The sequence below is a fragment of the Strix uralensis genome, chromosome 3 (assembly GCF_047716275.1).
Source record: "Strix uralensis isolate ZFMK-TIS-50842 chromosome 3, bStrUra1, whole genome shotgun sequence".
Classification (NCBI taxonomy): Eukaryota; Metazoa; Chordata; class Aves; order Strigiformes; family Strigidae; genus Strix; species Strix uralensis.
Genome location: NC_133974.1, coordinates 60,749,685 through 60,776,810, shown reverse-complemented (window position 1 = coordinate 60,776,810; position 27,126 = coordinate 60,749,685). Strand labels below are relative to the sequence as shown.

At 42.1% G+C, this 27,126-nt stretch overlaps 2 protein-coding genes across 11 annotated transcripts in view; one reads left to right on the top strand and one right to left on the bottom strand.

Annotated features, from left to right (window-relative positions):
- Positions 1 to 4,911, top strand: part of ECHDC1 (ethylmalonyl-CoA decarboxylase 1) — a 38,524-nt gene extending 33,613 nt beyond the window's left edge. For all 8 annotated transcript variants that reach the window (XM_074862451.1, XM_074862450.1, XM_074862452.1 and 5 more), the window contains one exon: positions 4,438 to 4,911. In XM_074862451.1, coding sequence (XP_074718552.1) covers positions 4,438 to 4,843 — 406 coding nt within the window. In that variant the 3' untranslated portion in view covers positions 4,844 to 4,911. The remainder of the gene's footprint in view (positions 1 to 4,437) is intronic.
- Positions 4,912 to 10,559: 5,648 nt separating this feature from the next.
- RNF146 (ring finger protein 146) lies at positions 10,560 to 21,942 on the bottom strand. 3 transcript variants are annotated; one of them, XM_074862447.1, is made up of 3 exons: positions 21,794 to 21,942; positions 15,988 to 16,144; positions 10,560 to 12,327 (listed from the first exon to the last, which is right to left on the bottom strand). In XM_074862447.1, exon 3 carries the CDS (start codon positions 12,324 to 12,326, stop codon positions 11,268 to 11,270), a length of 1,059 nt encoding a protein of 352 aa, XP_074718548.1. In that variant the 5' UTR covers position 12,327; positions 15,988 to 16,144; positions 21,794 to 21,942; the 3' UTR covers positions 10,560 to 11,267. The 3 variants fall into 3 exon arrangements, with proteins under 3 accessions (XP_074718548.1, XP_074718549.1, XP_074718550.1); XM_074862448.1 differs by lacking the exon at positions 21,794 to 21,942 and adding an exon at positions 20,826 to 21,330; XM_074862449.1 differs by lacking the exon at positions 15,988 to 16,144 and having other exon boundaries at positions 21,794 to 21,888.
- Positions 21,943 to 27,126: the final 5,184 nt, after the last annotated feature.

Genomic DNA, 27,126 nt, shown 5'->3' with positions numbered 1-27,126 from the left:
GATAGCCTTCTTTCTGTTACCATTTCCCTGGTGGTTTTCTTTTTTCTTTAATGTTTCTCTTTTCCTGTGCTTAAAACAGTTGCGTGTGTGGTTTGGATGGTTGGTTGAAAGCCTTTGATATCAATACTGTATTCTTGCTGTCTTCACTGAGTAAGGGAAGTCAGCCAAAATGCATGTGTGGCTGACCATGGCCGTTGCTTTTCATGCTTCTGGACGTCTTGCATCTATGACTTGCAAAAATGTCTAGTTCTATTTGAAGATCTCTTATTATTTCTATAACTCTTGCTCTGCAGCATGCTAAAATTATGGATGTCCTTTAATTGTATCCCAAGGCCTTGGGATACTCTTGTTTTTGGAGAATTTTCCACTTTGTGTTGGTTCAACCACCTTGTAGATAGGTGTTAACATAATTTGTAGAAGAAGGTAGCAGATTTGGTGAGGGACTCAAAGGCATAAGCTTTGCTTATTGTTTGTGTTGATTGGTGGTTTGAGAGCAGGAGGCCGTAGTATTTGTGGGGAAGATAGAAGTCATCTCCTGCAGTTCTGGCTGCCCTCTCTCAGTATAACCATAGCTAAGAACCAGGTGCTGCAGCACTGTGTGATGCCAGCTGCCTCCCTCCATGGTGTGCCAGTCTCTCTCCAGCTAAAAGGAGAATGTTGGAAGTTTGGAGCTGTGTCCTTACATGACTCTGGGAGTCAAACAGGGATGGGAACAAAATCTAGGCTGCTGACAATATGTTTAATGTTTTAGGCATCCTTTTTTCCATCAGGAGTTTCAGAGGCATAGTGGTCAGAGCTTTTAAAATGCATAAAATAGAGGATGGTATTTGTCCCTAGTAAGCATCATTAGTGTCTTTGCGTTGTCAGAATGCTGAATAGAATCAAAACCTTGAAGTCCAGGAAATGATGAGATAAGGGCCAGCATAGATCTTAATTCTACCCAAGGAACTGATGATACCTGTTGGAACAGTTAAATAACATGGGTACTATAAAAAGCAGTTATGAAAAACTGGGAAAATACATTTTTGTTTGCATTTTCAGCTTTCATTGTATATGTTCCAACTTCAAGTAGCTAGGAAATACTTTAGCAAAGGAAAGCAGAGCTGTTAGCTCACAGCAAGTGCTGCCTTTGAGGAAGCAAATGTACCTGTTTAAGGATGGGATTTGTTAGGTTGCATTGTTAATGGCAAACAAGGTTTTCTTCTCACATGCATTGCCAGTGATGTGATGCGATGTGACAGTCGGTAGTTTGTGGGTGCAATGAGACGTCACGGAGTGAAAGAATCCTCTGATCAAAGGTGGAGGGTTTGTAACATTTAGTGCATCTGAGAACATTTAAAAATGTACATCAGGAACATTTGCTGTAGCTCTTGTTTGCTTTAGATGATTAACCCAAAATTGGATGTGGCCCATGGTGGCTGTGCTTTCTTCCTAGGGGTGTTGTAGTCCTTGTAACATAGAAATACAGTGTTCTTAAAGAACGTTTCAGCTGCACTTTGGTGCTTATATCACCTTAACCTCTTATTTCCAGTTTAAGTTGTGAGGATTTTGCTACCCTTCACATTTCTGAAGGATGTTTCTCTGCTTGTAAGGTCTTCAGTTACTTTGTACGTTAATTACATTTAATTTTTTTTTTTTTCAGTATTGTCATGCAACAGATTTTCTTCTTTTTTTAGGGCAGGGAGGGCATGTATCTAGGAGCCTAGTGGTATGACCTTCCCCTGAGGTACAGGAGACCCAGATTTTAATTCCCTTGACCTGGAAGACAAGAACAGGCATACGGAGTCAAATCAAGGTTCATTTAGTATTCATCTACTATTCTGTCTCAGGCAGGGCCAGTACTAGGTGAGTAAGGTATAAACAGCTCGGGAATAGATTAATACTTTGGTCTTTTCAGCTTTTTAATGTCTGCCTCTTTATGTTTAGTAATGCTTGATGTACTTTTCTTACATAAATTCATCTAATGGAAGATCAGATCTGTCATGCCTCAGAAGGTAGACTCGATTTCTTTCATAAAATGAGAAGTATTTCTGTGAGACTGCAGCTGGCGATGTTCAGAGGCTGATGTCAGTCTAGCTTGGCAGCAGCACACATCTCTTCAGATCTGATCTCAGGTCTCCGTTGCTTCCTTGGGTATGGGGACTGAAAATGAGTGGTGTACCTAACAGAGTGTGATGGGTGTTTTCTGTAAGAAATGGTGTGACTTCAGGAAGGGATTCATAGTTGAAGAGTCTGAAAAAACACAGATATCTTTAAGCCTGAAGGCAGTCCAAGACTACTTTTACACCTTATACTGACCACCACTTATCTCAGTATTTTCTGTGAAGCTTATACAAAGGAGCACTGTAGGGAGAGGTGAATCCTAGTGAGATCCTGGAAGCTGCAGCCTCAATCTCTCTTTTGATTTATCTGTCAGTCATTTATTTCCCTTTCATCATGTTTGGTTCCATTTTCTCAGAAGGAGATGAAGACTGTGCAGGGTAACAGAGCCTTTCCCACATACTAAAAGTTTTCAACTTTTTTCTTGTTGACATTGATGGATTGGCTGTGCTTCTAATGTAAAATTTTACTTGCGTGCGAACTTCAGAGTATGTTGACCCAACTTCCCAGATGAGTCCATACACTGCCCTCAAGATGTTCACAGAAATGCCTGTCCTTAAGGCCTGAACTCAGGTGTCTGGGACAGTCAACATGCAAACACAACATTGTCTTGCTGACCAGCGGTGGCTGTCTTATAAGACTGTCTACAGATTGTCTAGCATCAGATGCCTAGCTGTGTATGACCACTTCTTTTTTTTAGTGCTTCACGTCGCTCAGCACAGCTAGAATTAAACCCTTAATGTTTTCATTATTGCTTTTCCCAGTGGTAAACTGGGTGTCAGCAAATTGCAAAGTAAGCTGAACCAGTAAAGGAGTTTTGGAATACTTGCAGAACCTTCCTTTCAGAGAGGAGAGGCCTGAGCTCCCTGGAATTTGCTGGGTTTGGGAAGCACTTGCTAATGTTAGCTAAAAGCCTTTCCTCCCCTGCAATACTCTGCTCTCTTCCTTTTGTCACACAACCTTCCTCCACTATCTCTACAAAAAGGCTTTCATGCAATCTGGCACGTCAGCTGTTGCCTTTGTGCATTGTGTTGGGTCTGGGATAAACCGTAAGCTCTTCAGCCCTGGTGCTTTATAGTATGGCATGAATGCTGATGGTGCTCTGGTTAAGAAAAAAGCAACCAAGCAAACTTACAATTAACAATAACTAAGCTGATTCAGGAACTGTGAGTTCCTAGAAGTAGTTGCATTTTTAAAGGTTTTCTTTTTGTTTCCACTTTAAAGCTGTTCATGTTGGCATTTTCATTATGGAAAACTGCATTGTTAGGAAACAGACTTGTGTGTAGATCTTAGTATTACATGTTTTATCTTCAGAAAGCCAATTAGTGCTTGAAGTAGAAGCTAATCTACTTCACAAGTGTAATTTACATCCCTTGTCTTATAAACAGCAGCAAGCAACCACATTGCAGAACATCATCTTAAGAAAGAGCAAGTACTACTCTGTTTCTGTACATCTTTTCTATATGTTCCTATTTCTTAGAGGCTTTTTCCACTACCCTAATGTGTGTCAGTGTGAACACTATGTGGAGACAGTACAATCCATTGCAGCAGAATTCCTCCAGGGAGATAGCTTAATCAGCCCTAGGGTGAGTTCTTAAATAAGGGAGGTGACAGACTGTAGAAAAGAAGCAAAGATGTGAAATCTTTGAAAAGAGGAATGTGACTCTACTTTCTGGAGGGAACCAATTCTATTACATGCTGTAAGCATAAATAGAAAGCAATTCTATCGCACGTTGTGAGCCACAAGTCAAGCATCCATCCTGACTTCCCTTGCTGTAGTGAGCAGTTAGAAATCAAACTCACGTGGACCCTCTAAAGTAGGAACAAAAAAAACCAAACCCAAACAACTGTGCTGTAATCAAGAACCAGGGTGCTGAGAGAACCTCCCCAGTGCAGATCAGTACTAAGACCACAATTCATCCTCTTAAGAAATATATTTTGTGCATTAGTTTGCTTGGTTTTTACCCAAAACCCTGTTGTTTTAGGCATGAATTAACAAGGCAGTGTTGGTACTGTGAATAAGTGTAACATCCCATCCATCTGCAATTCTGTTTTCAAACACTTTTTAGAACTGACTACAGGTATCAGTGTGGGCACTAAGCATCTTTACTTGTGGTAGCCTATGTATCTCATTTTGTGAAGAGCCAAAAGCTGCAGCTAAGGTACAGGGTGATGTAAAAATTAAGATATTCCAGCTCTGACTGTAATCAGCATGCTGTCCGTTGTATCAGCCTTTGGAAGCAGAGGGGAGGAGAAAATAGAAAACTGAGTGCTGGCGAGCTGGAAACGGAAGTTGAGGCATGGATTGACCTCTGCATCTTTGTTCTTCATTGACAGGTTGATGACGCCTGAGAGTGAAATTCGGTTTGTCCACAAGCACATGGGTCTGGTGCCAGGCTGGGGAGGAGCTGCTCGGCTGGTGCGGATCGTCGGCGGCGGGGCTGCCCTCCAGCTGCTGAGCGGGGCTGCCAGGGTGGACCCCGAGAGGGCTTTGCACCTTGGGCTCTCAGAGGAGACATTGTCGTCTTCAGATGAAACCAGAGCATTAGAAGAAGCCCAAGCCTGGCTGAGTCAGTACACAGAGGGTCCAGCCAGTGTGATTCAGGCTGTGAAAAAGGTGGTGACAGCGGGAAGAGAGCTACCAGTAGAAGCTGCCCTAAGGACAGAGAAGGACGTTTTTGGAACTGTATGGGGTGGGCCTGCCAATTTGCAGGCATTGGTTAGAAGACCAAAACATAAATGACAGTGCATAAGAAATGTTCTTGACCTTTTTGCAAACAAAGCTTTCACTAAAGCAGGCATTAAACCGAATCATTTAAGGACTCGTTCATTTAAACTGGCATTAACATTCCTGTCGTTCACGTCAGGCAGACATATTTGGTGTGCAACCACAGAGAAATCACCGGCAGATTCTTTACTGTCCTAATCACCCACTGAATGGAGATCAGTGAAATTAGTATGTAAAGGTAAATACTGTGCTGAGAATAGAACTATAATTCTTTTGGAATGAGGCTGAAGATTATTTTCTTTGCAGTTAATTTTGTTTTTCTAACTGGTATGGAAATGGAAATAAACCTCATATTGAAAGATACGAGGTTTATTTATTTGCAGAACAGGTGCATCTAAAGCTGCAAAATATTAATTCCCCAACATGAGACCCGTGTCTTTAAGCAGCTTTGAAGGGATGATAGCCGGTGAGATGATAATTTTTTATTTTTTCATCTTCAGTCAGTTCTTTGCATAATTGTTGAGAAAGTATCCAAGGATACTTAAATTTTAATGGTGATTTTTACAGGAGAAGCTCTAACTCAGAGGAGCTTGTAGCCCTCATTCACTGACACTGATTCAGGTCTTTAAATGCATTTAGGTAGCTTCTCATTGCCCCAGGAACCAACTACCTAAATATGCATCTGCACGTTCCCATAGCCTGGACCTGTGCTGCTGAGCACACACAAAACTGCTGACCTGATTCTTTACACAGAATCTAGTTGAAATTTTGGAAGGCCATGATGTGTCATGCCCCCACATGGGATGTCCTTGACAGACTGGGTGGTCTGAGTACTTCAGCATTCTGGAAAGACTTGCGTGTGGATCTGTCTACATCTTACTTCAGAGTATTTCTCTGGTAGGGCATATTTGGGCTGACCGGAAGATTTGGAACTTGGTCTCCACTTCATGCTGGTGACTGTGCAAGTAATTAGATAACTCAGTGAGGAGGGTTTTCCCTTTAGAAATTAGAAACTGATACCAAGTCCCTGCTTTGGCAGATGATTCTCCAAATGGAACATCTGTGAGAACAAAACCATGCAGACATCTCCATGACCGAGGGTTTCCTTTACTGTTGGTTAGGATGAACTTGTCTCTAAATCCAGCAGGGGCTGAGATCTGAGCTCAGGGGAGCATGTTAAGGAGAAAACTTTGGGCTACATGGTATTAACATGGCTTCTCGCTCTGACCAGGCATAACTAACTCTAAGTACATGGAATAAGCTGCCTTAGGAAAAGGAGGTGATTCCTTGGATGGATATCATGATTTCTACATTGTGGCAGGATTTCTGAGCTTTAGACAGCGAGGTAACTATGTATGTTTGAGGATCTTGGGACAGATCAATGATGGGAATTAGGCCTGGATTGCCTGTTAGGATTCTGCAGCTTTTGAGCAGATGCTGTGCTCTGCTGGGGGTATTTTACTATATGGCTTTCACAGCTGGGAGTGTGTACAGCCTGAAGCAACCAAAGGAAATGCTGAAGAAAGGGATGTGTTTTGAGCTGGCACCTCAGGGAGGATAAAGAACTTACTCTGCTCTGTTGATGCTGCCTGTTTGCCTTCACACCTGAAGCTGCTACTGGAGGAAGATTTCAAATCTCTCTTCCCCAAAAACAAAGTTCAATTTTTACTTCCAGGTTAGAGAAGAAACAAGAATGGGAACATGGGGAGGGAGTAGTCTTCTGGTTTGTACCTCTTTTTCCCACCGCCCCTTTTTATCCAGTAGCCCAGTTGTTAGTCCCCTGTGCAGCTGGATTCTTGCCCATGCTCTAAAGGACTTCAAACCCATGACTTCTGAAGTATGGATGTTTTAATAGTCAGGCAGTACTTGATTGTTTAGTAATGAAACTGTTCTGCTTTTCACGAAGTTCTTCAAGACTTATGAGGGATTGCAGACTGCCACCATCACTGAACCTTCAGAGCATGCTCTAGTCCATACTCATCCAACTTTTTGAAGCAATAGCACATCACATTGTTGTAAGTAAAAAAAAAAGTGCTTTAAAGGGCAACCGGTTATGTCTTTGCTAGTAACAAGAATAAATTTTCCATTACTAATACTGTGATTATGTTTTTAAAATGGGTGTGAAAATTGCTTAGAACCTGAGCAAGACCCTTCAATTTTTTTTAAATTTTATTTTTCAGGTGCCAGGCTGTAAGGCTCATTAGTGTATTGTGTGGACTGGTGATATAAATTTGAAAGGAAGGAAATTGTAGCAGAAAAGCAGAATCTGTTTTATTTGGACATTTTGAACTAGATCTGTGCTGCTAGTAAGTGAAACTCAGTATGTACACCTATTGGGGACCTCTTTCCACTTTGATTTGTAGACAGTGAGCTTACTTCTCATTTCAGCAAATGCACTTTGCCAGCCATCCTCTCTGATTTGTATCAAAGGCCAACGTTTGCTTCTAGGAACAGGACAAATAATTTACTTGTACTGAGTAAGACAATTTCAGAAAAGTTTCAGAAAAGGTTACAGAAACTCATTTTGTTGGAATCACAAATATACCAAACAGCTACAGGAGAATCGGCAGGTAATTACAGGTGTTTGCTTTGATCAAGGATTTTGTGAACAGCCCAATACCATATTCTGTCTTCTTTTCTGTTTTAAAAGCAAGTACAGCCCTTCGTATGAAAACCAGCCTAACTAAATTACTATGAGTGCTAGCAGAAGAGCTCTGGACTGAGTGAGATTAAATGGAATTTTTACTAATTTCATTTTCCCAGTACGTTTTACTAATTTCAAACCTAAATGCTTTATTTCATAGAATACTTGCTTATCATCTTAAAGTGACAAATGCCTGTAACCAGCAGCTGATAAGCACTTATATTTTTAGAAAGACTACAAGCTTCATGTCTTGCTTTTGTTCCCCTTCAGAAACAGCCTAAAACCAAACAAGCACTAAATGCAGAAAATAAATTAGAAACCTCAGAGTTGATACTCCCAGTCTCCTAATTAAACGGTGTGCTAGCTTTTTTATTTCCTAGGGCTAGTTTGCCAGCTCCCTCCTCAGCAAACTAGGTTTCCTATTACATTGTGAAATCCTGTCTTGTTCCCTTGCCTCTGTGTACTGGGACAGCCCGAGTGCTTAATGGGGGTGTGGATTCTGCACCAAGCATTTCAAGGTTGGATACTGGAGATCAATTTTAGCAATACAGGTACTTTATCATATTTGCTGCTGACAGAAATATACTTACCAAATGGGCAGTCTAGGTAAACTAGGTGTTCTTGCTGAATTCCTGATTCACTATGTGTGTGGGTTTTTTTTTTACTGTGATACAGGATTCCTGTATATGTGGTTATGTGTTTTCCTGGGAATGAAGAGATGCGGTAGATTTTTTAGTATTTTAATTTCCTTTTTCCTTTCCATTCTACTCCAGTATGCATTTCTATAGCTATGCTGTACAAGTTGAAAATCACTTAATGCATGGAGTTATAGAAAACCACATAATGCAGTGTGGCTGTGGCTTAGCAAAAATTGAGAATGTATCTCCTACTGAAGGTAATGGTTTAAATAGAAGATGAGAATTACCAGTTGCTCCTTTTTCCTAGCTGGATCTAGGGAGTGCATTTGCCACTCTGATGATTGGCTATTATGTTCTCACCAGCCTTACTTTAACTAATTTTAGTACTTCACAGCTGCAGTCAGCCAGCAGGAGCCAACAGTAGCATCATGGGTGTTCAGTTGAACAGAGGTCTGACTCTCTACTTCGGTCAAGCACCCCAAAGGATAATCACCAATAAAATTATTTGTAGACTGTTTGGGCTGAAAATCCTGAAATTAAGTATATAGCTAGTCCAGTTCTTGTTTTTTGCTTCTAACTTTCTTACCAGTAGATATCCTCACATGAAGTAAAATGTGTGCACATAGCAGAAGTGTTCTTACTGAAGGTTTTTGCAGAACAAAGTCAGACTTTGATTACAGTCACTGTGTGCTAACTCGCTCAAAACAGAGAAATAATACAGCTGGCAACTAACAAATAGGAGAAAAAGCATTCCCTCCTATTTCCTTCTGAATTCCATGTTATTGGCTTATTTCCTTACAGAACTGGAAGATGATAGTAAAAATCTGTGATCAGGAACATCCATTGCTAGTTGAGAAAGAAGAAAATTGTCCATATTCCATCCTAGATTCCTCTGCACTTTCCTTTGTTCACTGACCCACTGATCTCATCTGGGGGCAGAAGAAACAAACTGGAGGGCTGGCACAGCTTTGCCCAAGATTAGACACATCAGCCATCATTACAGTAAGGAGAGTATTTTAGAAGTATAAATCTACCATTTTTAAAAATCAGCCCTTTTAATTCCCTTCAAGTGGTTATTTGCCTATAGTAACTTTTGTCTGAAGATATGTAGTACCTATGTATCAGCTACTGTCCCTTTCTATTCAGGGATACATGTACTAAGAACTGGAGTTTAATTAGCTTTATTTTAAAGATTGAGTCCAGAATCAACTAATGCTGTTTTGCAATTTGAAAAAATGTAAAACTGCCATAGACAGAAAATACAAGCTGTGCTTTTTAAACCTTCTCTAGATTGCTAATACAAGCACAAAACTACCTTTTCTGTGCTGCCACTTGTTTTGATATGAAGAACAGATAAACAGCACTGTAGTCCTTAACATCCATGTTTTGTTGCAGGGTCAAGTTTGCTAACTTACAGAATCACAGAATCATTTAGGTTGGAAAGGACCTTGAAGATCATCTAGCCCAACTGTTAACCTAGCACTGACAGATCCCAACTACACCATATCCCTCAGCGCTATGTCAACCCGCCTCTTGAACACCTCCAGGGATGGGGACTCTACCACCTCCCTGGGCAGCCCATTCAGGTTGACATAGCCCTGAGGGATATGGTGTAGTTGGGATCTGTCAGTGCTAGGTTAACAGTTGGACTAGATGATCTTCAAGGTCCTTTCTAACCTACGTGATTCTGTGTGTGACTCTTGAACACCTCCAGGGATGGGGACTCCACCACCTCCCTGGGCAGCCCATTCCAACGCCTAACAACCCGTTCTGTAAAGAAATGCTTCCTAATATCCAGTCTAAACCTTCCCTGGTGCAACTTGAGGCCATTCCCTCTTGTCCTATCGCTTGTTACTTGGTTAAAGAGACTCATCCCCAGCTCTCTGCAACCTCCTTTCAGGTAGTTGTAGAGGGCGATGAGTTCTCCCCTCAGCCTCCTCTTCTCCAGACTAAACAACCCCAGTTCCCTCAGCCGCTCCTCATAAGACCTGTGCTCCAGACTCTTCACCAGCCTTGTTGCCCTTCTCTGGACACGCTTGAGTAATTCAATGTCGTTTTTGTAGTGAGGGGCCCAAAACTGAACACAGTAATTGAGGTTCAGCCTCACCAGTGCGAGTACAGGGGTAAGATCTCTTATTTCAAAATTTCTGCTGTTAAAGTAAGGCTGTATGTGATACTTCTGCCCACCATAACAATGAAGTGAGTTGATCAGCTCTTCAGATGAGAAGTGAGCGTCAAGACTCAGAGAGCATTAAGCCTGCAACGCGTGATTTTTCAGCAGGAAGACATACTCGGAGTGTTGTGTTTGAGACACAGCCAAGTCAGGGATACAAGAACGTCAAGATACCACTCAGAGCCAGTCCTCTCTTTTAGCAAACACAAGAAGCTGTTTTATGACAGTTTTCTTTAAAGTTCCTCCAGTGAAGTTCAATTAAACTGGAGACATAGCTGAGATTGTTACTGATAAAATGTAGTTTTATTAAATTATAAATTCCGTAACAAAAACAAGACAGATCAAGAAAGACCTCAAAAACAAAACTACAAGGACTAGATGGCAAAGCCAGTGAAAACGCCATGAAGAGTGTATAGGTAAGAATTTGCAACAAAACTTAACAGCATTTTTACATTTCCATTGAAGGAAGGTAAATGATTGCTCTTGTCTAGTAAAAACACATTTTAACTCCAAACTCACATCTATTTTCTCACATTAAATTAAGCATCCTGCTCACACCCAACATCTTGCCTGCTCCCACATTGCTTTAGTGTTCTTTTCATACATCAATCCATGCAGAAAGTAGTAAGACACTTAATGCAACAGTCAGATAATGAAGACAATTCAAGTTGTACAGTAGATATACATTGGCCAAAAAGGGATCGAGTATCTCCAAGGGGAAAATGCTACAAAATAAACACGAGACATTTTCAAGAAAACTGGGCATTGCTAAGCGGCTTTCAAACCATTAACAGGACAACCCAGTTGCCTACAGTTAGAGTCTTCCATGAGACATGTTAAGAGACTTAAGTTAAACAGGCCAAATCTGTTTCTCCCCTTCACCCTGCCCTCCCACCAAACACACTGCTAGGTTTGAGTGCAATGCCAATGTGGACAGAAAATTTACAAATACAGGACTGAGTTTTTAATCGCATGGCTCTAGATTTAAACTTCAGTGACTGTGCACTGTCCATCTGGCCTTCTAGATCTCACGCTTGTGTTTACCACCCCGCCCCCTGCCACTGGTCTATCCGCTCCTGACTGGCTTGCGTTTGCGTTCAAGTGTCTCTGCTGGGCAGAGGACAGGCGTTGCTGAAGGTGGGCAGACACGTCCTCGCTATCGCTGCTAGCATCCGATTCGGTCTCCTCAACAGAGGTGTCAGGGGCTGGCACCCTACCAGAAGATGACGACTCGTGGTCTTCTTCTCCCTCTCCCCTGTGACTCCTTTCAGCCATACTGTCTCCATTTATTTGTAAGTGGGCAAAAGAGTTCTCTAGAGAATTGCTTGCATCTGGTGACGGCGTTGAAGGACTCACCAGCTGACCATCTAGTGACGGCAGGGGCCTAGCAGAAATGGATGCTAGAGGCTGCACAGCTGCCGCCCCCGGAGTTGGTGTGCTGTCTGCACCGTCCGCGGAGCTCTCTCTTGCCAGGTTGACAGTGTTAGCGTCACAGTCCAACCTCAGCCCAGCCACTCCCTTCTTTGGTATATCTATTATGTCCCGTTTTATTTTCCTGCGGCGTCCGTGCTCGTTTCTCCTATACTGAACCATATTTTCCAGATCTGCTACGTATAAAAACCCAGCGATTAGCATTTCAGTGCTCTTTTTGCCCTTGGAAAAAGCATCTTCCAGCTCTCTGCTGGTACGTTCATCATACTGCCACCAACCATTTCTACCTTCATAGTACCAAGCATATTCTCCGTTGCCTCTGCTTGCCGCTTTGAGTTCTTCTGGTGACAATAAGGTTGGCTTGTCAAGAAAATCCTCTGGAATCTCCTGCCGGCAGAGCGCACATCGTTTCCCAAGCCAAGAAGCTCCCTTCACACACAGATAGCAGAAAACGTGTTTACAAGGCAGACTTACTGGATGGACACATGTTTGCAGACAAATAGCACATTCGGGGACTGTCAGGGAAGGTGCTGCATTAGCACACGACTCATTCGTCTTCCTATTTGTGGGAAGCATGTTGATTGAATGATCTATTTCTCCACAGCCAGCCATCCTGCAGAGAATCAAAGATAGATTTAAATCAGTTTTATTTTGTCAACTTAAACTGGCACTTTACATCACCTTTGACCTCAATATCCACAGAATGAGATGCTTACCTTAAATTAAGGTAAGGGATCATTTATGAAGCTCAGCTCAAAAACTGACAGGTTAACATTCTATTTCCTGAGCTGACAAACTAAATGGAGTACTGGGAGAATTTCTTTTGCTAATCACCAATCTTTATCTGTTTTGTTTTCAGCACATAATCATGCCAAGTTAGAAAACAAATTTTGGAGTTTCCTACATTCTTTCTCTGAAGTAGTGTTGATTAATGAACCTCCAGTCAGCCAGTTACTTTGAAGCCTAGTCAGGAAATTTAAAGAAGTATGGTTCTTTCCTCAAGAGGTGATCTAGGTGCAAACACTGAACTTACTTAAAATAATCTCTCTTCACAGTACTGGTGATCATCTGTTTGATTAAGGGCTTGCCTGAACAGTACCTCAGACTAGGTTTCCACAGTAGAAAACATGCCTGGCAACAGCTGCCGGCTGAAATATTCCCCCACTCTGTTTCTTAGTCCCCATGCACCACAGTACACCACCCCTCAAAGTGGGCTCACAACAACCATAAGGCTGCGGAAAGAACCAGATTTGAAAACTGAGGTGGCTTTTTCAAAAGATACCCTGGATTCATTTTTCCTAAACATTGAGTGAACTCCCTGATAGAGCTGAGTGCATCTCAGACAGAATGGCTGCAGCCCAGCAGAAGGAGCAGTGTATCACAGAAGACACACAACCATGATTCGAATCCTTTGTGAAGTCATTGCCTCTACCTTCTCTGGCCATATCTTATTTCTGTCATTAAAGATGATTTTGTAACCAACTGTAAGAGAGCAGGGAATGCAAAACTGTGTCACTTTGGCACTGTGTAGGATTTCAGTAGTTGAAGAATTCTTGCCTAAATATGCAAATGCCTTCTCAACTACATTTTTGCCATGACAATCTTTCACAGTCTGTTTCATGGTAATTTTCCTTTTATGTTCTTATTTATTAGCCATCAAAACCAAACACCAGATAGCAAATGAGGGACAAGAATGGGTTTTGGGGGATGGGGCCTAAAAAGGTGCCTTTTTTCATTTAAATCCCTGAGAAACTTTGAGGCTGATATTGAGCAAAACAGCCTTTCAGTGAAACTAGTCTTCGTTGTACAAGCAGCTAGGAATAGTTCATGCAAAACTATCACAGGCATGTGGGCCAAAAGGGACTTTTAGAGGTCACGTAGTCCAGTCTCCTGCTCTACGTGGCACTACCACCAATACTGAATCAGATCAGCCATGGCTCTGTCTAGTTGAGTTTTTTTGAAACCTGCAAGGTTGGAGATACCACAGCCTCCTGGACAGCCTGTTCTAGCGTTAACACATTCTGCTAGAAATGTGTATACCTCAAGAGAAAATGCCTAGTTACTGTAAAAGCCTCCACTACTTTAAACATCTTACGAATTCTTGCTGGGATTAAAAAAGAAGATTTATGCTTCAGTATCTGTATTTATCTTTACAATAATGTATTAAGCGCTATTTACTTAAAAATGTATTTCTGCATGCTGCCTGTTCCCTTTTATCACTATAATTTCCTCTCGAAAGACCAATGCCTCTTTAATCCATTTTTTATCAAATCATTCTTTTAAAAGCCCTACAGCTCAAATATTTTTTCCTGAAGTAGCACATAATTGTATCCACCTGTGTCTCAGTTTCATATCTGAATTTCCTTCTCTGAGATTAAAGACAAATCTGCATACTAGTTCTTAAATCAGCATACCAGATACAGACACAGCATTACCTACCACCTGGTAACTGTCTTTTTACTATACAGTACAGATCTATCTGCGAGATCCATGCTAACGATGTTGTGAACAAGTTGCTTTCTGGGAGCCTCACACTTTTGAGGTTATATTTTGCGATAGAATTTTACACTGCAACTAGGGGTTTATAATGAGAAACTTATTAGAAAAAGTGGGGGAATAAAAGCTACTGAGATTTCAGAATACCCACGAATACAGCCCAATCAGTATCTCTCAACTGAAGAGCTGGAAGAGAAATGCATGTATTGATTAATTTGCACTAACCATGGCTGAGGTAAAGGATCTGAATTTTCAAGTGCTTCCATAATGAGATACTACTGTGCGAAAAGGCACAGCAGCAGAGATTTTTCTACTTCCACGATACAGTTTTACAAAAAGCTGCTTCTCCCTGAATAGACTTTGTAAGGTTATCCTTTTCAGAGTCAAAGAAAAAACAAGCTGTATAAAAGTTACTTATCTAGAGGTTGCATATCATATTTAAGATTTTGGAGGGGATTAAAATGCAATGCTGGGATTAAAAATGCAATGCATTTTGACAAATCAAATTCTGATACCAGGAGCTAACTTATTAGTAAATTAAAAGTAGAGTGAAAGTTCTCACCAGTTCACTGAAAGCACGAAAATTCTAACATTTCAACTGTGCTCTATAAGTCACCCATTAATTTGAGGGTTCTTTGATTCCTTACTAGATAAAGACAATAATGCAGGATATGAGAAGAAAGGAGAAAATGTCTTATCCTGAAATTCCTGTGTCATTTTTAATGACTCAGAGGAAAATGTTATGTGTAAAATGAATACAGCTGGAAGAGTAAAGCCTTATCTCTAAGCAAGCACTACCCAGCAACATGAAACTCTTTAAAAGATAAGCACAACTGCAGTTGCATGTGCTCAGAATGCAGGACAATTACGCACTTGAAGATTCGTATCAACTAAACTGATGCTGTCTCACTTTTTGTTTTATAAGGAAGATCCTAAATAATCTTTTTTTTTTTACCTTTTTAAGTATCAAATCTAGGTTATAGTTTGTTTATACGCTGGCATGAGGATGTACATGTAGATTTTTATTGAAGAGGTTTTTCCTCCTTTCTGAAGGATTACATCTAGGACTGCTATTCTCCTACGTTATGACTGTGGAGGCACTTTCATTGCAACCTCATGATATTAAGAGCTAAACAAAACTAAACACAGAATATTTTTCCTGAAATTAAGATTAATATACAAGATTTAATGAAAACAGACTTCATATTAGAACTGTTATCAAACAGTAAAGTTCTGTTTGTGCAGGGCTCGGTTCCCTTAAGTCAGTTCTGGCAACAGGGAAAATTACATTATTGAATAGTGAGGCTAAAAATTAATCAAACTCAAGGACAAGTTCTAAAAATAATTTTATTTGAAGTACTTCGATCCTTGATTCAGGTGTAAATAAGGGAACAATAAGCATCTGAACACTGCATTTTAACATAAATACAGCCTAAAGCCAACTGAGAAGGCGCTAGTCCACAATCTTGCCAGATCCCACCTATTATCCTTTTGTGGGTTTTTAAAATTTTTTAATATTAAAACATATGTTTAATTTGTAAGCTTAGGGTAAACAGCCTAGAGCGTCCTCATCAACACACAAAGTATGGAAGGGGTGATGTATAAAACCTGTATGAGAAGACCCCAGGCCTTCTATGACTATTGGAAGAAAAAGTAAATTCCCACAAAGCCACCTCAAAACAGCAATTTTTTAAACTCCAGGTCAAATTCTAACTGCAACTAAGCAGTCTGTCAAGGAGCTGAAATATACAAGTCCATTAACAAAACAACAGCTTACTTTTTCTGAATAATTTCTACTGAAGCATGCCACAAGACTAAAATGTCCTCTCTTCAGATGTCTCCAGCTAGGATGGCAGGTCCTCTTTCCCAAGGCTGGCTCATTCCTTACTTGTCCCGCCCAATGGTACACTACAGTGTTTCAGCTTCTCTGCAAACTAATGGAAAGCAAATAATATCAGCATTACAACATTGTACAGAGGTATAAGCAAGCAAAATACAATGTCGTGGTCCTGTTACAGAAAAGAAATTATCATGCTTTCATTTACCCACAGCAGCCTATTTTCAATAAAAATATAATCAGACTTCTGCTTTATTTTTTTGCAATAATCAATTCTGGCCCACAGTTTTGATGTCATTTTTTTTTATGTCTGACTTAAGCAAATTATCTTTTTCTAAAGTATTATAAAAGGCAATTATCTTTAACTATAATAAGTTAATGGCTCATTTCCATAAAGTAACCATGTACACAAAAGGAGAAACAAGACCAAAGTTAGGAGCATGTTATGTTTATGCAAATTTAACCTCTAATAAATGACTCCTTACATTCAGAGAGTTTAAAAAGCCACAAGGCCTTCCTAAACCTGTTTATAAAAATATCCATATCATATCGTTCCAAAGGACTACCTAGGCTTGTATCTTGTCTCTTAGCAGGGGCTAGTACCAGATGCTTGAGGAGAACACAGTGCATGCAAACAGCTGACTCCCCCTAGGTCCTCTCCATACTTCAAGCAGTCTGTAGCTCAGAGATTTGCATCCTTGTCCCCTTTTTCAGAAATCACGTGTATTCATTTTGTGAATGAACCTCAGAAGCGTTCAGCACTTTTTTCCTTTATAAATCTACATGTGTATTTTCACATAGTAGCTTATAAACAAACTCTATGACCTGGATTTGATACTTAACAAGGTAAACAAAAAAAGGATTAATGAGGATATTCTTTATTTCTTTATAAGTTGCTGAAGGGCTCCAAGGTTCATTCACGGAATGAATGCATGCAATCTCTGAAAAAGAGGACAAGGATGCAACTCAGCCTTCACACCTCTGAGGTAATATCCAAGATAGCAGATAATGTCAGTCACAATACATTTTGCATAGGTCACCAACCAGAATCTGAGCTAAGTCATTTCACAAATACATAATAATCACTGGAAACCAGTGTCTAACAAATAACCTAAATAACTCTACAGTAGGGAAGTAGGAATCTGCAAACCCAGAGATGGCTGGGGGACAATCAAAGTTTCACTGTCACATTCATGCACCCTAAGCAGGAAGGTCTTGACCTGAAAGAGCCACCCTTAGCTACAGAAAGTATTTGGGAATCCACTGTAAAAAGACTGATGAGCCACCTTCCTCCTGGGCTGTAGCTTTCAAGATGATTCTTAAGCATTTTGAACTACAATTTCCAGTGGCTGCAAAACCTTACATATAGGAATGATATGAAGCAGACATGAGAACATCATGTCTTATATTTCAATTTACTCAAGAAAAGAATCATTTCAGTATAAATACAGTGCAGATAAGACACGTACAGTCAAGCAAAGTCAAGGAGTCCTAAGTCCCTGAAAGAATATGGAGCATTTAGTATTACAGTATTCTGTGCTGCAGTCCTTCATCAAATGATCGAACATTTATCATTAATAACATCAGTGAAATGTTCAGATGACTTCAGTATAAGACACGTTACTCAACTATGTTATTTTCTTTATAGCTGAGCTCAATGTAACATTCCGTGCAGCTATTTTTAGCAAGAGCTCCTAAGGAAAAATGCAAAAATTAACAAGCCTATCCACACCTTTTCTCCCCTTATCGTTCTAGCAGCTTCCCCTTTCTTCACACATCAATCTGAAAGCAAGAGCTGCAATAGCATTAAAATTCTGGCTCTACTAATCCACTCAGACAAGATACTATGTTTACTGTGATCAAAGAGACAGTTGCAACAAGCTTGATGCCGTGGGTGTGGTGTTCAGTCCATCTTGGGAGCCGGCTTTCTGTTACTTCTGTAGGTATCACTTGAAGCCTTTTATCTACTACCTCTCGCAATCCACTATTAGAGGTACATCATAAAACCAAATGTTATGTGAAGATGGAAGAAAAAGGTTGGGTCAGTTCTGGCAGATTTCTTAGGAAATAAAAATGCATGCACATTTTCAAGGTATGTAATTATACCTAGAAGAATCCACTTAGGGCATAATTATAGGATTACGGTAAAGCAACTTTCTAATTGCTGCATAGCTCTTAAAAAGAACTAGTTCACAAACTGACTTCAGGTAACCTCTACATTTCATGACATTGTTATTTATTTAATAAGCCAGTCTTGAAAATTTTACTAAACAGGATAAAAGACACTTGTGGTTACACATACACACCCTTTTCTGGACAATGACTCCTCCTTTAAAGACAAGTGGGTAAGAGCTGGGTTCTACACTTAGCAATTAATTTTCTATACTAGAAAAGCACGTGGTATGAGGAGTTATGCTATCTGTGGCAACCTGCAAGTATCCCTTCCTTCTGCACACTCACTAAATCCATACATCCTACCACACACTGATTCTGAAACTTTCATTCAAGATGCAACAGATGAAGGCCAATCCCAGTGATCAGGAGCAAGAATTTAAACTGGGTAACATCCCCTCCCAAACTGTGGCTCAGACAGCATTTAACCGCTCTCTTTGCCCCCTTGGAAGTCTCTCAGGATGCTTGCTGGGAGAAGTCACATCTGCTTCTTTCATGCAACTTTAAGTTGTTGAAGTGGTGGACTTCCTACCAGACTGATCTCCCAAAAATTCAGATTCTCCTTAAGAAAAATTTCAAGATTTTACTAGACCAAGATGGAATGAAGTAATTTCTTGTTAGTTCAGTCAACTGTGCCCATTGGATTCCCAGTAAAATATCAGGCCCAACACAATTTTTTCCACTTCTCTGCTTCTTTGGAAAAAGCCAGCAACAATAAAAAAATCCCAGAAAATTACATATTTAAGAAGCCAGCTCCTAAATGTCGATGAAGTGTTATATACAGTCTTAAGAAATCTCTTCTGTAAGTAAAAGCTTATAAAAACAAACAAGCATAAACCATTGGCAAATTCAACTAACACCAGCTTCTAACCAAACCAGCCAAAGACTATTAGAGCCCTACTTCAAATGACAGATGATCTTACAAATTCTGCAACTCTGTACAGATTACTCTGCAGTAGCTATCACAAATGCATCGTTCCCCCCTGCTCACAGGTTGAAAACTCAACAGCTACAGCATTACTTCAAAAGAGTAAATGCTCTTCTGTTATTAAATACCTGGATTTTTCCATCAAGATCCCTAACTCATAACTCAATTATTGGAGGGGGACAGGAGGGGAAAAAGAACCCCAGATTTCTGCCCTTCCCTACAAGTTACCACAACTGAAACACTGTGGGAAGGAGGAAGGTGGCTGGTTTTTAAAATAGGAAAAATCACACTCCTGTCTGAAGGTCTGCTACTGTCAACACAGCATCAGCTCAAGGTACCGAGCCTATCAGGTATTTTTTAAATTGTCCCTGGGCACTGGATAGCACAACAGATAAATAACCTCGCTGCTTCCTGTCCTTACCACCTTTTGTGTATCTGTTTCTTAAACTCAGAATATCTTCAGGAACTGCTGACTGTGATGAGGCTTCAAGTTGCCTTTCATTCCTTAGCCTTTGCTATTACACATTAATAAAAAAATCAACCCTTGTATGTACATTTGGAACTGAATCACAGAAGAACAGTCAAGGTAGAACAGTCAACCATTTTGGTATTGAACTGCTACATATTCATTCAAAATGAGGTTCTTCTCCTATGATACAACTGGATCACTGAATTTGAATTTTGAGCATATACCCTATTTCAATTCACGTAACAGAGCAAAATGTTAATTTCTCACTCAAATAAAATTATGTAGAAAACAAAGCAGAAACAGGTTCATCTGAACAATGCTTCAGAAACATCTCATGTATATATAGACTTGATTAACATGCACAGAAGAGAAAAAAAAAAAATGAATTTCAACAAAAAGACTTTCCCCCCACCAATTCCAGGAGTCCACTGTTCAATAGCCTGTAAAAATACTGCAGTTCCAACTCTCTAAATAAACAAGTCAATTACATCTAAATTGATGCAGTATACTTTGAAAGGAAACAAGAACAAAACTTTTTCTTTCACTCAGCACAGATTCTGCATTATAGCAATTTAAACAATTGCTACTTTGATTCTCTTGGAAAAAAACCACAGTATTAGCCACACAAGACTATAAAGCAAGTTCTTGCAAACATTCAATATTTACTCAAAATGACCAAATCAATATTCAGATTTCACTGTCTCTTCAATACCAATACAAATGGTAACTTTTTGGTGGTGCGTTTTTAGAGATGCTTTAGGAACTGTTTTTTAAGTAGCCCACTGTCCAGAGGCAGCAGCTAATAAAGTGGCAGGACTGTATTTTTAGCATTACAAATCTGACAAACGCAAAATGTTTTAAAGCTCTTCTCCCTACTCCTCCTTGTAATTATTCAACGTATACCTGCATACTGGACCACCAGTAACAAAACCTACAGTATTTCTAAGTTTCTATCACAGGAGTTATACTAACACTTAAAAGCTCACACTAGTATTTGGTTTTAACTATTTCACCATTCTGATCATCTCGTTTGTATGAAATAGTCGTATTTACAAATTTTTCAATACAATTACAATAATTTTTCAGCGGTGGGAATATGTACTGCACCAAAAGCCGGACCTATTTTCACATCCCATTTTAACATTCTGAAGGGATGCAATCCAAAGAGTTGAGCCGAGACCCTCACGCACAAAGAAACAAAAGCACTACCATTAAAAACACCAGTTACTTTTTTCCCCATGCTGTGTACAGTGCTCCTATGGCTGTTCGTGCGACTCCCCTTCCAGGTTCACGCAGCTCGTTACAGTAATCGAGGCAAGCCGGCCACGGCGGGGACATTTTGAAAGGCGAGTGACAACACGCCGCACAGAATTCTCTGAAGCGCTGCACATCGGACTAAGAATTAAAGCGCTGCGCTCGCTAGGTCAGGGGATTCTGCCACGCGTGACGCCGCTACGGCTCATGCTCCTGACCTATTTTACTACCCAACGAACCGACACCTGGCGAGCGGGGCCCCGACCCGGCACACAGCCCGCACCCCGCTCACACCGGCTGCGGCGGGGACGCCGCCTCCCTCCGAGGCGAACCGCGGCACCGACGCGCCGGCAGCAGGAGGGCCCCGGCCCGGCTAAGGGGACCCTCCGGGGGCCTACAGGAAGGACCGGCAGGCTCGCCGCCGCCGGCGGGGCGCGGGCTGAGCGGAGCCCGCTCCGGCTCTCCCAGCCCTTCAGCGCCGGGGGCTGGGGAGGTCTCGGGCCTCCCCGGCGGGGCAGACGGGGCGGCCGGCAGCGGCCCTGCGCCGCCACGGCCCCCCCGCCGTCACGTGACCCCGCGGGCGGGGCGGGGCGGGTGATCTCCTCCCCCGCCCCCGCCAAAACAATACCGGGCACGGCTGCCCGCCGGGGCGGCCGCCCCTCAGCGCGGACGGGGCGCCGCGGCGGGCCCCCACCGCATCGCGTCGCTCGCCGGCCTTTTGTTCAGGGTACCCCCCCGCGGCGAGGCCTCGGCTCCTGCTCCAGCCCGCCCGGCCGCTCCCCGCCACCGGCGGCGGGGGGGGCAGCGCCGGCCCCGGCCCCAGGCGGGCGCGGAAGAGGGGCGCTGCTGGAGCGGCCGTTGGTGGCGGCTTTCCTCCGCCCAGGGACTCGCTCAGTCAGTCAGTCAGTCACTCAGTCACTCACCCGCCGGGCCGGCCGGCTCCCGCCGCTCCCGCCGTCACCTGCCGCCTCCTCCGGCCCCGCCGCCGGGACAGCGGGACGCGCCGACGTCACGCGCAGGACGGGGGAGGAGGAAGGGGGGGCGGGCGAACGCGCCACTGTTGACGCCGCGGAGGGGGAGGGACACGGGGAGTGGGGGGGAACCGGCTGCGCGCGCGTGACGCTGCAGCGTGACGCTGCCCCGCCCCGTGCCCGGGGCGGTGCCGCCATGGCGGCGGGGCCTGCGCCGATGGCGGCCGGGCCTGCGCCGATGGCGGCCAGGCTGCTCCTGGGGGCCGTGACCCCTTCGGGTGGCCTGTGGTGAGGCCTGTGGGGGCGCCGGGGGTGCCTCGCCGCGCGGGTTAGGCCCACTTGCCGTTCCCTTGCCCAGCTAAGGCAGGCACGCTCATCGTCCGCGAGTCACGGCATCGGTGACCCGGGCTGGTGGCGTCCTTGGTGAACCTGAGGGCAGGTGGCGGTTGGCCCGTCCCCCCGGCTGAGGCCAGGGAGTAGCTGCGGCCGGAGGCGTGAAGGGCTGCTGGTCTTGCCGGGAGCCCGTTCGGCAGCTCGGCTGCCTGGAAATGACAACGGCTTGGCAAAATTGGGCAAAGTCACAGCTCCAGCTTGACCGGGCCAGTGGCCTGTGCCACTGCGCGCTGCCGGCCACCTCCGGGCGGCTGGTGGAGGTCTGGCTGCCTTGGTGGTCCGCCAGAGGTGGAGAGGGAGCCGGGCAGGAGCCAGGGAACTGCAGGGGGCCGGAGTGTCCCACAGCTGAGCTGCTGCCTTCGAGATGGCCGGCAGGGAGGAGACTTGTGTTGCCTGCTCTTGTCAGAAACAATTGAAGAGTCTGCTGTATTAATTCTTGGATAAACCAGAGTGGGAAACGATAATGACATCATTTAAGCTGAAATGATACTCGTTTAGGTGGGGGTGGAGGGGCTGTGTCCAGCTACTCATTGCACAGAAGCAGTAAACTGAATGTTTCAACGTGACTGAAGGTGCAAACTGTCTAGCCAAGGGCTTGATAGACCTAGAGGTATTGTTGGCCGCTCTTTCATATTTTAACACCCAGAAATCACAAACATCTGAGAACATAAAAGATAAAAACATAAGAATACTAAATTCTAAATATACTCAGCAATACTAAAACAAGTGCAGTCGGTTAAACCACTGAGTTTTTCTAAAAGTCTAGAAGAGCCTACCCGTAATTAGCACTGGTTTTAACCAATGTGATGTGATTGCATCCAAGGACAAACATTTATGTGGCAACCTATACTGCTATTTAAAGAGGTCTGTGTGAGGTTGAGTCAAAGAATAGAGATTAGAAAAAAGGAAAGGTCCCTCACTGGCACTGTGTGTTCAGCAACAATAGGCTTAATCCTTTACTGAACCAGACCTTGATCCTGTGGAAGCTATTGAGGCCAAATTCCTGCTGGAATCTGACCTAAAAAAGGAAAGCAGGCCTGGGCTCTTAAGGGATCTAAAGAGTTCAAGCAAAGCTACTCTCAATGCACACAGCTTTGTAAGAGAAGCAGCACCCTGGAAAACTGTACTTGGTAAAAAAGAAGTCCGTGGCTGGGTTTGGATGGGTTTGTGACTGTTAACTGCAGCTGCAGGTCAACTGAGAAAATGCACTAGTGAATGCAAGATTTTATTTTACACTCCGTGAGTTATGGAGCAAGTGCGGCAGTTAAGGGGAATATCAGTGCCAAAGCTACTAACCAAAGAATTAAATGCATTGCACCTTACTGGACTAAAGAAATAAGGAGCACAGAGGTATCTAATTGAATAGATTGGAATAAGGGGATCAGAAATGATCTGCTTAAGTTCTAGAAAGATTATACCTTCTAAAATGTTAACTACACTATTATCAATCCTTTTTGCCAGCTCTTATTTCAGTCAGAATGGGTATTATTTATGGTGTTTCTGGTTTTGGCAGGAAAACATCGCATCTATTCCAATGATGGCTTCCTGTATGCATATTTGTTTATACATGTCTGTTACAATTGAAACCACCTCATTTATATCTGTTCTACCTCTGCTTGCTTCAGAATTCTGTTCCCTCCTATGTTTCTCCTTGTTTATTTTTACTGTTGTCTACAGTGTCATCAATCTGGAATTTATGTCTGATGCTTGCCACTAAATTATTAATTAATACAGTGGATTGAAAAGTAAAGATTCACCAGACTAATCCTTAAAAGACACCACTTCCCCTGTTAAGTGTCTATAGTCTCGCCATTAATATTTTGCTGATGCTTTGACATGGAGAACTATTAATCCATGTTTCAGTGTTACTATTTATAAAGCATTTTTTCTGCTTCTTCAAATGTATGTGATACTATATAAACCTTTGCAGATGTGCCAATGTCTTATATTCATCAAGAGCTCAATCCTTGCTGCACTTGATGCCATTAAGGAGAGAGGGGAGAAGAACACTTTACTTCTGCTGTGGTTTTGAGTCAGCTTATATCAAAGCAGTTTGAGAAGTGTGGAGACCCTCAGAATTGCTGCAAATTACACTAGCGCTAAAGGAGTGGATGACGTGTGGTATCACACCCCGCCTTTCTACACTCCTGCACCTTCAGCAAACCCTCTGTACCGAACAGAGAAGGTATAAGGTCGGCCGTGTGCCCCTCAAGGGAAGTGTACCTTGGCTCTTTCGTGCTGACAGCCCGAGGAGGGGCTGAGGGTTGAGTTCCAAAGTGTAAATATACTAAACACAAATCCTGATTTTGTTTCAGTGACACATTTGTTCCATGAATCCCTGTTGCTTATTGCTCCCTGCATTCCTTTCCTCTTAAGCTGTTGTAGAGCATCTTACACTACCATTTTCATTACAGTGCTAGATTTTTTACCATCACTGAAGACTAAGATACACAAGTTTTCCAGAATTATTTCTTTTTAAAAATTATGTATATAGATATATAGTTTTTACAGTCCATGACACAAGCCTGTCCCTTGTGCTACAGGTGTTTTAAGCATGCTAACAGTGCAGAGCAGCCTGACAGCCAGTTGGGCTGGCCAAGGAGTCCTCTGGCAATGTGCAGCCTCCCTCATGCCCTGGCCCTGGCACCTGGCAGTCCTACAGCTAGGTGAAGAGTGTAAGAGCCATGCCCAAGATGGTGTCAGTGAGACAAAATGACATTCACTTTGACTCCTCTGAAATGCAGTTGCAGTTCTTCTGGTGTTGTACAAAAGGTAAGTTGCTTGACAGAACTCTAAAGCCTTGTTTTGGGTTTGCAAGTGGTTTTGCATTTTGGCTGGATGGAAACTCTTGAGGTTCATGTCTATCTCAGCAATCTACACTTGCAGTCCTGCTGCACTGTAGCTAAACTGATCTCTAGTCACTGTAGATGCAGAACAAAGTGTTGAGGCCTGCATTGTCATCTGAAAATCCACCTACCGTACCTCGTATCATGTCTATATTTGACTTACATAATCTAGATATGTAGCAACTTCTGTCTAGGAAACTGTTACTTAGTAGTTTTGGGAGGATTGTGTTGGTTAGTCATGAGAACAATCCCATTTTCCTTAAAAGACAGAAAGTTGACAGAAAGTTGAAGGATGCTGAGGAGAAGTGGAGGGAGACTACCCTTTCTCAGTTCTCTCAGTCTTTAACTTTCACTGGATCTGTACCCATTCTGTCTGTGAACTCCCAGGGAGAGATCCTGATTGTTTTGCTTTCATTTAGTGGCAGTAAAAAATTCCACACAGCATACAAAACAAATTTATTTTATTGCCCCAGTTGGCAGGAAAGGTAAAATTTTCTTCTGCCAATAAGTAAACATTGACTTTTTCCATTATCCCAGCTGTCAGAATCATATCACAGTGTATGTTGCTGTTGAATTGAAGTCATCCATATGGTGATGCAGACAAGCAGGAAAAAACCACCACAAAACAGTTACTGCCTTACAATACAGTTTGTTCAAGTCTTAGTTTTCCAGGCAGAGAGTTTCCAGGATTAAAGCCGCCTTTTCCCAATAGCAAATCTTGTACCTTAGTCTCAAGACCACTAGAGTCTCTTTGACTTTCCCCATCAACAGGGAATATTAACCTTGTATTTAAAAAAAATTCTTTAGGATCTTCAAAATCATGAAGTTGACAAAAATTGCAAGGTTGGAGTTTGGGTTTCTTTCACAGTTGGCCCCAAGCTTTACATCTGTAGGACTTAACTTAAAACTACATGTAAAATGTAGGTCTGTAACTATAAGGCAGACTTTATTTTAACTTTATGGAAGCTGAATTCTTGTATATATCTTCTATACATCTTCAGAAATGAAATCTTGCAAATTAGCTGGAGTCACAAGATTCTTGATAGATGGAAAAACTGTAAGTCGCAGAGAGAAAGTAGCGCACTCATGACTACATTTTATTTTAGTGGAAGGAAAGCAAAATGACAAAAATATATTGTTGCTATCTTTGTCTTTTTTCATTTAAAGAATAATGAATTAGAAATTGCAATTTCCTTTTGTATCACTAGATGGTATATGGTAACTGTAGGGAAGCTGAGCTCTTCAAGGAAGTTTTGATAGAGCATAGGTACCGCTGTCTCTCCTGATCCAGCTATTGCACTGATGAGGCTCCTGGCTTTCAGAGGAAATGCATGCAAAGCTATTCCTGACAACTAAAACTGCTTATTGTTGTACCAAAACCCTGGTCCTATTTCAGTCAGTGGCAAAACTTGCTGAGTGTCTCTATGCTCCTGTTTTCTGGGAAACTGCACGCTAGTTAGGCCTCTAACTCATGGTTGTATTTTAAAAAGAGGGACTCTGTATTGAAACGCTTGAAAACACCCACACTTTATTGGAGAGTTAGTGAAGTCTTCAAACTGCATGTATCAGGACCCTCTGAGCTGGTGAGCTCTCCATAGGCATAAAAGTCCTTACAGAGACAGAACAAATTGAAATTTAGGCTTGTCATTTTTGTTATGCCTATATGAAGTACCATATAGTTGCCATGAAAGTAGCTACTTTTACACTGGAGGGCAACATTATTTTTGCAGGTAATATTTTTGATTGCTACAATAGCACAATCAAAATGGCATCTCCTATAGCAATTACAAAAGAAAAAATAAAAAGAAAGAAGAATAGGTAGAATAGGGGAAAAAGTAAGAAAATAAGAGAACAAACGAGCAAAGGACATCCAAAACAAACTCCATAAAAATATTTTTTCCCAGAAATTATAAGAAGTTCAACATGAACTTTAGCATCTGAGAAAAATTGTGTTGCTGAATCCATTAAAAGGCTTACCTGACTCAAGAAAGCTTCCTCGCCTGAGCTCTTGTTAGGACCTGGTAACACTGCAACCTTAGGACATAA